Genomic DNA, 12,676 nt, shown 5'->3' with positions numbered 1-12,676 from the left:
GAAAATTCGAATTAAATAATACGACTAATTCGATAGTAAATTAAAACTAACTAATTCGAATTATCTTTTTCGATATATCGAGATAAAAATTAGTAGTATTTTATATTATATCTGTGGTAACCGAATTACAAATGAACATAAAACATAACCTCTTATGGACAAATACGAATATTAGTAATTAGTATAGTACTATTAGTAGTATTCTTTCGTTCTGAACGAACTGAAAATTTTCACTTAAACTGATTTATAAAGGGAATCGACAAAGAAAGGAACGGTCCGATATAGAAAAATCCAGAAATCATTGTTATTTCCTATACCACGTAGGAATAAATCAGTTTAAGTGAAAATTTTCATTTCGTTCAGAACGAAAGAATACTAGTATTATTTGGTTCATTTCCATCTCACCCAAACTTCACCGAACACTAAAATTAATTTTCTTCTTTTATCTAAATAATTATTGATTGCAACTGATAAAATAAAAAGAAATACAAACCGCACGTAAACAAGGACATACTTATATCGTTTTAGAAGAAGCTTTTATTTTAGATGAGCTTTTCAATAGGAATTGAAACAATCATAAACACGGCACTTTTAAATTTAAAACTTTAAATTATGGTTTTATTTATTAAACGGCTTCGGCACAGTTAATAGAATACATTGAATAAAGAATTTATTTTTTTATTTTTTATTCAGTGATAGAATATAGGTATGGCAATGGTTCAGAATTTGTTTAAAATAGCCCCTAGACGAGCACTAGCTGGGACGAATTTATTTTTAGGTTAAATTTATAATACTACTAAATAATTCGAATTATTAATTCGATTGTGAAATATGAATTATTACTAATTATTCGATGGTGAAAATAATTCGATTATTCCCATCACTAATGGAATTGAGCAATAATTAAAAAATTATCATAAATAATTTTTTTCAAATGGAAACTCCCTTTTTTTATTTCACCAGTGAAAAGGTTTTTCAATTCGTTACTTTTTGATTATACATATTTCTATACCTAAAACAAATCGTTTTTAAGTTATATAAGATTTAGTTTTAAAGCGTATTTTTTCTTGATTTTATCTAGCTTCTTTTGACATTAAGTGTCAAACCATCAGACAATTTATTTCCTTCTGTCAAAAAAGTAATTATTTCAATTTCATATATTATAAATACTGCTGGTAAAACTGTATAAAGTGTATTTATAAAAATATATCTCGTATTTTAATGATAGCTAATGGCAATATGACATGGCCAGATATAGTTTTACATCGCGTGACGTTTAAAGTCATAAGCTACTGGTTAAAAAAACAAAAAAATATACCCCTCTAAAACTAAATCTTAAATAACTTAAAAACGAGTTATTTTAGGTATAGGAACATGTATCATCAAAAATTAACGAATTAAAAAACCTTTTCAGTAGTGAAATAAAAAAAGTGGATTTCCATTTGAAAAAAATGATTTATGATAATTTATTAATCGCTCAATTTCATGACAGCTCCGGCCAATATTATAGGATATTCGAACTATTTAGTTTTTGAAATAGATAGCCACATGTTTTCTCTTTATGCCACAGTGGCTGTGGTAATCACTATATAAATTTGTTGTTTAGGCTATAACCCCCCCCATTTTTTGACAGGCTGATTTTTTCTTCCAAAAATTTTAAATATGTTTTTTTTTCTCAAAAACAGTTAATGTTAGGTATAGAGTGTTTGACATCAAAATTCATAAAATTTTACCGAGAATTTAAATATGTAATAAAAAATGGGGGCACCCATTTAAAATAAGAAAGTGGCTGTCAACTTCCGGTATTTCCGGAAGTGCCGCCATATTGAAAATATTTTTAATCGACAGATCTCGTTGTGAAACAGTGATGTGCAAAAAATCTCTGATCTAGATATTGTAGTTTTCTAGAAACTTCTAATGCACGTTCAGCCTGGGACACCCTGTTTACCTGGGCATACGAGGCTTTGGGCGAAGCTGAACATCGATAAAACTAAAGTAATGTGCACTCCCCAGGAAAATCACAACAATGTTATAAAAATCGGAGCGGAATTCAATTACCTCAGCAGTTTGCTTTCGGAAAAGGCCGATATCGACTCTGAAATTGAGCACAGAATTAGCAGCGCCTCAAGAGCATTCTGAAAATTAAAAGACAGGGTTTTCTACAATCAATGACTTGAGCACAAAAACGAAACTTGCAGTGTACCGAGCAATTATTATAATCCCCACCATGTTATATGGAAGCGAAGCCTGGGTACCGTACCGCCGGCACATGAAAGCTACAGAGACGCCTTAGACTAAACTGTTAAGAATCAAATGGTTCCACTATGTCCAGTGGCCGATACAGGGGGTGCCCATTGCCCCCTCTCCCGTAATGGCCATAAATTGGGTTAAATATTAGGCTTTTGGGTTGAATGCTTGGTTGATATTCTACATTACTTTTATTTAGGCCTCCCTGAAATAAATTCCTGTATACGCCCCTTACTATGTGTCAAATGTATACTTCCTTGAAAAAGTTAGTTGCGAGTGCGCTGAAGTCATGCTTACTAAATCCCGCTTAAGATGGGCTGGTCACGTATGCAGGATGCAAGAAAACCGCCTACCAAATCTCTTCTTTACGGCGAGCTTGTATATGGTAAGAGGAAACCCAGTGGACAACTCAAAATATTTTCCACGAAAATTTAATGCTGATAAGTATGCAGAATCAGTGGAAGGATGCAGCGCACAATAGAACGCATTGAAGGAGAATTGTGAACTCAGACGACAACCAAGAAGTAAAGAGTTTGTTATTTTACAAATATTACTTTTAAGTTGTGAACTGTTATTATACTTCTAAAAATAATGTTTGATTACCACAGCCACTATCTATTTCAAAAATTAAATTGTTCGAATGTCATATAATAATGGCCGTAGCCGTAGCTGTCATAGAATTGAGCGATTTAAAAATGATCATAAATCATTTTGTTCAAATGGAAATACTTTTTTTATTTCATTAGTGAAAAGGCTTTTCAATTCGTTACTTTTTAACTATACATGTTCCTATACCTAAAATAAATATTTTTGAGTTATTTAAGATTTAGTTTTAAAGGGTATATTTTTCTTGATTTTAACCAGTAACCTATTACTTTAAACGTCAAATGATGTAAAACAATAGATCTGGCCATAAGGGCCATGTCATATTGTAACGCTTTGTTCAAAAAGCAGTATCATTTTCGAGCCAACTTTTTGGCGCCGTTTTTTTCGATCATACGGAATATTATTAATATCACAGATTAGGTATCCTATAAGTATACAGATAAAAATCTTGTCCCTAATTCGTGGTACGAAACTTGTTTTTTTATGACGATGAGCAAACGAGTAAATTTTCTTGTGCGCAAAAATAAACTCCCGTTTAAACAGCGTACTCACTGGGCCGGCCACAAGGCCGGTCAGGCGCTGTGCACAATTTTAGAGGCCATAAGTGGGCGTGCTTGTGCGCAAACTAGTAACCTAACTAGTGCGCGACTCCGAAAATTGGAACCACGAAAAACAATGCTTTTGACAATAAGTTTATAATCTGCCTGTATAATCTGTGACAATATTAACTATATCACAATATCACTAAAGAGCGAAAATACGAGATATATGTTTATAAATACACTTTTTAAACTCTTAAGGCGAGCAGGTACTATAGGAAATTCAAATAATTCATTTTCTGACAGATGGAAATAAATTGTCTGACCGTTTGACACTTAATGTCAAAGGAAGCTAGATAAAATCAAGAAAAATATACGTTTTCAAACTCAATCTTAAATAATTTAAAGTGATTTATTTTAGGTATAGGAACATGTATAGTTAAAAAGTAACGAATTGAAAAACCGTTTCATTAGTGAAATAAAAAAGTGCCCATTTAAAATAAGAAAGTTGCGGCCAACTTCCGGTATTTCCGAAAGTGCCGCCATCTTGAAAATATTTGTAATCGATAGATCTTGTTGTAAAACAATGATGTGCAAAAAGTCTCCGATCTAGATATTGTGGTTCTTTAGAAACTTCTAATGCACGCTCAACCTGGGATACCCTGTATGTATCAAGTTATTACATTAAATAATATTAGTACGTTATTTCATTAAATGTTTATATTTTTATAATCAAAAAATTAAATAGGCATATACCGTACGATCGAAAAAAACCGGCGGCGGCGACCAGTTGGCTGGGAAATGACGATCCCATATACATTTCCCATATAAATTTACATATAAAATGACAGCGATCTTTATTTCATAGCCATCGCTGACGCCTTTTTTTCAGCCATACGGTACGCATTCCGTACATGTATACGGCACCTAGCAATCCCATTGGTCAGATTTGAATTTTAAACCAATTAAACTCCGAGTGCTATACGCGAGTATGGAATGTAAGACAGTGCCATTATGCACTTAAGGAATGTACCTTAGACATTACTATTAACGCTTTATTATAGAGCATTCCAACCAAAACCAAACCAACCCCATCAAATAGCTAACCTAACCAACGCAATCAACCCCACCAAATAACCATCTTTTAAATTATATTATTATAACAAATTTTTCGTGTACTCGCTATTTAAACCCGTGTATGTATTTGTTTAGTTGGCTGTTCTCCGATGGTGGCAGCACTGGCGGAGAATGCACCAAGCCTATATGAGTTCATTAAAAAGTTGCATACTAAGTTTTACTCTGCAATCTAATAGGAAACTTTTACTCATTATGTTTAAAATTTACGTGGGATTTCCTTTGCTCAGGTAGGCGATATTGGCACTGTATAATTGGAGGAATAAGAAACAGTATAGATATTGAGCTGTAGGAAATGATAAAGGCTATACAGGGTTGTTCGCCACATACGACATGGAGTATTGTAGCTAAACGATTATATTTTTACAAATTTCAAGTTTTGGGTTCGATGAAGGACTATTACAGGTACAATTTAAAAATAATTTTACAAGATACAGAGTGGCCCAAATAAGTAAAAAATATCAAAGTTGTATTTTTTTAAATGGAACACCCTGTATATTATTACATTTTTAGTTTCTACGATTAAAATAAAGGTAAATTTGATTAAGGTTTATTATACTTAAACCTTGGCGTTTTTGAAATATTTTCAATTTTGTGAAATTGCAGTAAAAATTTTAAAGCTTTATTTCTCCAAGGGTATCAATGTTTTTAATACTAAATATTTAATGAAGTTTATTTATTGATCATTTATTGTGTTGCAATAATAAAAATAATACTACCTTATACAGAGTGTCTAAAAATTTATTTTAAATAATTATTAGATTCAAACGGCAATAACTCCTTTAATTTAAATAGAACGCCCTGTATATTTTAGGAGAATCAGATGCACAATTTAATTGTCTATCAAATTGTGTTATACCATTTTTTACCTATCCCTTCAAGTTTTCGTAGAAAATGCATTTTCTTATAATTTAGACCTCATTTATCAATATATCCATGGAATATTGACATTTTAGATTGTTTTTAAAGCAACAAATGTACAAAATGTACAGGCTAGTAATATTATCGTTTTTAGCAAAACGATAATATTACTAGCCCATTTGTATGCAAAAAGAAAACTATTTAAATATTTATAAAAGAGTATACCATTAATTACATATAACACCATTATTTCCGCACATATACTAATTAATTACATACTTAATTGTGTTCGTTAATAAATTATTATAAATAAATGTGGATTTGAGTCGAAATCAATATAATAATAAGTTATCAAAATTAAAGTCTCTGTTGTTATAAATAAGTATTTATTAAAAAATGAAATGTCATTTTTAAGGTGTTTCTTTTTATCAGACTGTCTAATACCCATACAAAATTCAGTTTTTTAGTATTTGGAGCAATTATTATTAATCAACGCAAACAGTCAGTTAATGTAGTTTGAATACTGGAATCATATTAATTGGTCCCCTTTAACAAATATTTAAACATTTTTTTTTTATTTTTTAATAAAATAAACAAATTATATCGACAATTTTAGTATCTGTACTCTTTAAAAATTTGGTACATCTTTAAAAATAATCTAAAATGTCAATATTCCATGGGTATATTGATAAATAAGTTCTAAATTACAAGAAAATGCATTTTCTATGGAAACTTAAAGAGATAGGTAAAAAATGGTATAATATAATTTGATAGACAATTAAATTGTGCATCTGATTCTCGTAAAATATACAAGGTGTTCCGTTTAAATTAAACAAGTTATTGCCGTTTGAAGCTAATAATTATTTAAAATTAATTTTTAGGCACTCTGTATAAGGTAGTATTATTTTTATTATTGCAACAAAATAACTGATCAATAAATAAACTTCAGTAAATATTTAGTATTAAAAACTTTGATACCCTTGGAGAAATGAAGCCTTAAAATTTTTACTGCAATTTCACAACATTGAAAATATTTCAAAAACGGTAAGGTTTAAGTATAATAAACCTTAATCAAATTTACCTTTATTTTAATCGTAGAAACTAAAAATGTAATAATATACAGGGTGTTCCATTTAAAAAAATACAACTTTGATATTTTTTACTTATTTGGAACACTCTGTATCTTGTAAAATTATTTTTAAATTGTACCTCTAATAGTCCTTCATCGAACCCAAAACTTACAATTTGTAAAAATCTCATCGTTTAGCTACAATACTCCGTGTCGTATGTGGTGAACAACCCTGTATAGGGACAATACTAAAGCTTGATTTCCGCACCACCATTCTGCATGTTGTCATTTTATAGAATACCTAGGTTTTATAAAGAATGCCTTAATTTTATACTTAGCCGGCATATACAGTGTGTCCACGGATTGACTCCCAAAGAGGGAATTTTTTTTATTCGTGGGTTTATGAAAAAAAGTTATTCTTCATAAAAACTCCTGCTTGAGCTTAAACGACCAACAGGAATATTATTTTTACAAATGTATATACCGAGTGTTAAAAAGTCTAAAAAATATGGAAAACGCTAAGAACAAAGTACTTGTATATGTAAAAATACGATGAAAAGTTATTAATAAAAGTTCTAGCGATTGAAAAACTACACCACGTTACCAAATTTTATCTCACTACCTAAAACGTACAGGGATTGGTAAAAGATTCCTCTCCATATAAAATACCATTTACTCTAAATTAACTTAATTTCTTTTTGAATAACTTTTAAATCCTTGTTTACCTTTACGCAATTTCATTACTTCCCTTTTTAAATTAACCAATGGAGGCTATAAAATAAAAATCGTACACGATTAATTATTAAACTTTTTTTTTAGAAAACGAATGAAAAATAAAAAATATTGTTGCAAACAAATAATACATAATAAAGGCAGGTTGTAGCAGGTGTTATTCCAAAAAAATTAATTTAGAGTAAATGGTATTTTATATGGAGAGGAATCTTTTACCAATCCCTGTACATTTAGGTAGTGAGATAAAATTTGGTAACGTGGTGTAGTTTTTCAATCCCTAGAGCTATTATTAATAACTTTTCCTCGTATTTTTACATATACAAGTACTTATTTGTTCTAAGCGTTTTCCATATTTTTTAAAATTTTTAACACTCGGTATATACATTTGTTAAAATAATATGCCTGTTGGTCGTTTAAGCTCAAGCAGGAGTTTTTATGAAGAATAACTTTTTTTCATAAACCCACGAATAAAAAAGTTTTCCCTCTTTGGGTGTCAATCCGTGGGCACACTGTATATAATAAAATATCTATTTTAACTTTTTTGTCATCGAGTGGTCTTTCAAAAAAATCGGAAATGATGATTGTTTAGATTAGTTTTTTATTACTTGAACTTCAGTGACGACGATGCTTATCGTGTAGACTGGTCGCATTTTAAATTGATAACTAGATTTTGTTTACTTTATATTAATATTAAACATACTTATAGGTAGATATAAAAAACTTATTAATCATACCAAAAATTTATTAATTTTATATAATATGTAATATAATGCAAATATGATTTAATCGAATTTTTCGAAAAGTGTCTGGTTTTAATTTAAATCATTACAAGGTAATTTAAAGACTTCTTATCTTTAAAATAAATTTCTTTTTCCCTTTCTGGGATAGATATTTTTAAATCTCGAACGCATCATATAAGGCTACAGAGTGAACTTAAAGATGTTAAAATTCCATCTGTATCTATGTTAAAACCCCGTAAATAGGGAAAATACTGTGTCCTAGTCTATTACATTTATCACTTGCTAAATCGGTAGTTCATTACCTACATGGACGATGGTTCGAAATTTATTTACATTCAAGTACAGGGCGACCCAGGGTTCCGAAAAAGTTCTATATGGTATTTGATTTGTGATTACAGGGGGTTGGAACCTCTGGTGTTGTTACAACAGAAAAATAAAACACTAAATCAGACACTAAAGACTTTTATTTTTGCACTGGACGCGTGTTTCGCTAACCATGTTAGCATCATCAGCAGATGATTAAACACTTTGATCTTTTGAGCGAGCAAAAAAAATCACACGATCGCGCGAACACCAAATAACATTTGATTTAAAGCTAAGAAAATTATAATAAACTTGATACTGTACCTGATCTGTACCAATATCCTCTGGCTGTGTACTAAGAAGTAAATTTTCATGCATATTTTCATCGAAAGTTTTGCACCTTCTGAATAACGTTCTAGGTAAAGCATCTAGTTCAGAATTAGAATTATTAGAGTTAAGCAACTCGCATTTTCATTGGAGAACATTGTCATATTTATTTCAAATCAATAAGCAACGGGAATATTCGTATTATTTAACAAAATTACTGTAAATTACTATAAATACGAATTTTTGGTTAGGTTCAAAAAATGTTCTCTTCTTAAATAAATTTAAGCATTGACATTATTAGGCAGTTGCTATGGGCATTTGCATAAAAGTGAGTAATTTGGGTGGTATTCCACAACATTTGCAGGCTATTGAGGAAACAGAAAATGTATGTACAGATTACAGAAATAAATTGAAAATAATATTTATATTAAAACAAAGATTAAAACACTATTATATGTCACTTTTTCAAACATATCCTTCAAATCCTTCAATTTAATAGCTGTCGTTTAAAAAACGACGACAAAAAGAATATAAACAGAGTTTTAAAGCCTTTTAATCATCTGCTGATGATGCCAACACTAGCAAAACGCGCGTCCAGTGCAAAAATAAAGTGTTTTGATGTATTGTGGTGAATTAATGTTTTATTTTGATATCTATATTAGTTAACCCAAGCGAGAGGAACTTTTTTTGGGCTAGTCGGAATGGTTTCTTTTAAATTGATTTTCTGAGGTTCATTAGATGATTCTTTTTTGGTAGCTTTTTTTGATTTCTTCAATTTCGGAAATACTCCTTTTATCATCTTCACACCTATAATATAAAAAGAAACTTTAAAGAAAATATACATATTATGTAAAGATTTAATAGTTACTCTCTTGGTGATATTATGTTATTATTATGATATTATTGTTATAACTGAGAAAATAACAAATAAAAATTTTATTTTGTTTAATTTATGATTTTGGAATATACAAGTCTCAATATTCCATGGACATATATCAGAACTACTCCTTATTTTACAATCAATATAAGATAATTGAACTCTATAGGTATAAAAGTGCTTCGTTTCACCGTCAGAGGGCACAATCAAAAATGAATCCAGAAATTAAGTTTTACGTTTTACGCTTAATGTTTTTAAGTACCTTTATTATGTAGTTCATCAAATCTACTAACGTATATTCAAGAATAGGGGAATACACTTTTAACAGGGTGTTAATCAAAAAGTGACCGCAAATAGGAGTTGCCACGGTTCAAAGTCGTTCCTCCTTCGTGCTACATAGTGTATACAGGTCCAGCAACAGTGCGTCGAACATCAAACCAAACCAAACGTATAGTAGTATTCTAGGAAAATACTTGGAAATTATTTTACTTCCTACAGGGTAACTCAAAAAAGTATTAGTGGAACGGGATGATTTTTTTAAATGGAAGTATATTATTGCATTTTTGGCTTCCTTTTTGATCACTTTATATAGTCCTAAGATATAATTAAATATGTTTTGAGAGTTTCAGAAATATTAATAAATAATTAAAAAAAGGATGTACTTAAACAGCCGTTAAACGGTAGCCTACTAAAATGCCGTTAATAGATATTGTGACGTCATTCATGTCGGCGGAAAGTAATGCCTGGGCAATAAGCATTTTGCAAGAGCGCCTGTGGCTCGGTGGCTGAGGCTATCGCTTCGTGAGCGGTCCGTGGTTCAAATCTCACGCTGACCAAGACTTTTTTATATTTTTTTTTGCTTATAGCGTGATCTTATTGCATTGGTTTCACTCTTTTTGGACGGATTGGTTTAGTTATTTGGCGGGTTGGTTAGCGTGGTTATTTGGAGGGTGTTAATTCATTGGTTAGTTGGTTATTTATACTAATTTATTGGGGTTGGTTGGTTTATACTAATTTATATTTGTTTTTTATATTTTTTTTATCAGTGTCGACGTTAGTTGCGTTGGTTAAGTTGGTTATTTGGTGGGGTGGATAGCGTTGGTTAGTCCTTATAAAATTCCTATATTTCATAAAGCCGTCAAGTGCGTCACATCAACGACGTCATATCTATTAAGGGCATTTTAGTAAGCTACCGTTTAAAGGCAGTTTAAGTACAGCCTTAAAAAAATATACATTTTCAGCCCTTTTTTTAAATATTTAAAATACTAGAAATGTCCCGAAATCAAAATTATACTAGGTATTTACTAAAGTTGGTCTGTACTTACTTTGCTAAATATATCGCAATTTTAAACCATACAGGGTGTTCAAAATTCAATGCCAAACTTTCTAAAATATAATATGGTTTTCTTTCGTTTTTTTTTAAATGGATCGCATGTTACCGGACCCTTATAAAGTAGTAGGAAAGACTTTGAACCGTGAAACCCCTATTTGCGGATACTTTTTGATTGGCACCCTGTTAAAAACGTATTCCCCATTCATAAATATATGTAAAAATTAGATTTTGTTTAACTACATCATATACGTACTAATCCTAAAGGCGGATCTTAAATTAATGCGGCATCAGACAATTCTAAGAAGCACAAAGGTCTATGGAGGTGTGTATGTTTGGAGTAAGAAACCACCAGAATAAAGCAGATTAGAAAGAAGGCTCAAGTACCAGACATGATTGACATCAAAAGAATAATATGCAAGGAAGATAACCGTGATTAAAACATGTAAAACTGATGATGTGATGATGATATTGATGTTTATTCTGAATAATATTTTTAATCACAAAATGATAAATACCTAAATTTTGATTATGCGTTATCATTCGAAAAATCTTGGATCTTCTGTATTTTCTTTTAGCTGCCAACATTTTAACAAGATCTAAATGCTTGTCGTGGCCCGGATTCATTCCAACCATATTTAAATTTTCCGCTTTTCGTGTATCTATTACAGCTCGAAAAGCAGATAAGGCTCTTGATACGCCAACCTTATTAGAAAACAATTACTACTTATGGCTTTTTATAATTATCTACTTCCCACAAAAAATCTTTATGTTTCAAAAATATTGTTAAGTTTTGTTTGTATCTAAATATATTAAAAATAATAGAAAATATATGCATATATTTCATATCAATTATATTCAACTTTTAGTTACGTAAACGAGAGCGCGATTTTTAAATTCATTGTTGCCAACTAACTGGAATTTAAATTTCACGCGTCGGATTCAGGTGCTAGCTCTGCGGTAAAAAATGTCAAGTTGCCGCATTTATTTATTTATTTCCTGACATTGTCATTCGTTTCGACACTTTAGTTTTGTATTATGAGTTTTTGGTTTAAATAAATAGTATTGTGATACTTTAAGCTTAAAAATGTTTACTAGCAGAGCCTGTAATCGAACATTATTCTTTTTAGAACCTATTTTAGTGCGAAGTGTACAAGATAGCTTAACAGCCGTAAAAAACTTATCGCAACTTTATTAGAAAATTTTGAACTGGAAAGGGGTAGTAATGGCCCTTTATGTCTCTTAAGTGCTGTTAAAAAGGTGGGTTTTGTTGATGTAAATAATAACTGTTTATATATAAACTCACCGGCAAAACAAACCGGCCACTAAAAACTAGACCCAATTTCAAAGTTGAATATCTCGCGAACCACTCATTAGATTATGATGATTTTTCTTTTAAATTGTAAATTAATTCCTTTTTAACGGATGCTACGTCAGAAATGTTTACTCTGAATTTATTTTGAGCATATACAGGGCACAACAATAAGACGAAGTTTTTTGCCCGAACTTTGTAACACCCTGTAGGGTGCAGCAGCGGTAGTAGCTATTGCTAAATTAAATCACATTGTAACCTCATCTTTTGTGAGCATTTTGTTTTTTTAATCACCACATTATCTCTTTTTGTATTGGATATATGCTGTTTTAAAACGAACGTCTCGGAAAAATTCAGAATTCATCTCGGAAAAGGCAGAAAGTTTTATGTGTAACTAATCAAGGCGACATAGGCGAAAACGGATTTATGAGTATTTGGAATATGAGAAAAACGGTTGTCAATTTAAAAAATGCCATTATCTGTAACAAATGTTGCTCGTATTGTGGCTTTAATTGAGGATGGCCGAAGTCAACGTTATGTCTCCGATACCCTGGGTATATTTCGAACAACAGTCCAGGATGCCTGGAATCGGTATATGG

At 30.7% G+C, this 12,676-nt stretch overlaps 1 protein-coding gene across 1 annotated transcript in view; it reads right to left on the bottom strand.

Annotated features, from left to right (window-relative positions):
• Window positions 1-9,156: 9,156 nt before the first annotated feature.
• The window catches only part of LOC115884104 (putative ammonium transporter 2), a 30,884-nt gene continuing 27,364 nt past the window's right edge, over window positions 9,157-12,676 (bottom strand). The window contains exons 10-11 of the mRNA XM_030902593.1: window positions 11,284-11,470; window positions 9,157-9,365 (exon numbers count right to left, since the gene is read on the bottom strand). Of these exons, the coding sequence (XP_030758453.1) occupies window positions 9,217-9,365; window positions 11,284-11,470 (336 nt within the window). The 3' untranslated portion in view covers window positions 9,157-9,216. The remainder of the gene's footprint in view (window positions 9,366-11,283; window positions 11,471-12,676) is intronic.

This window comes from Sitophilus oryzae, unplaced genomic scaffold, assembly GCF_002938485.1.
Source record: "Sitophilus oryzae breed Bouriz unplaced genomic scaffold, Soryzae_2.0 scaffold_2014_pilon_pilon, whole genome shotgun sequence".
Taxonomy (NCBI): domain Eukaryota; kingdom Metazoa; phylum Arthropoda; class Insecta; order Coleoptera; family Curculionidae; genus Sitophilus; species Sitophilus oryzae.
Note: the sequence above shows the minus strand (reverse complement) of the source record. Positions and strands in the feature narration are given on the sequence as shown.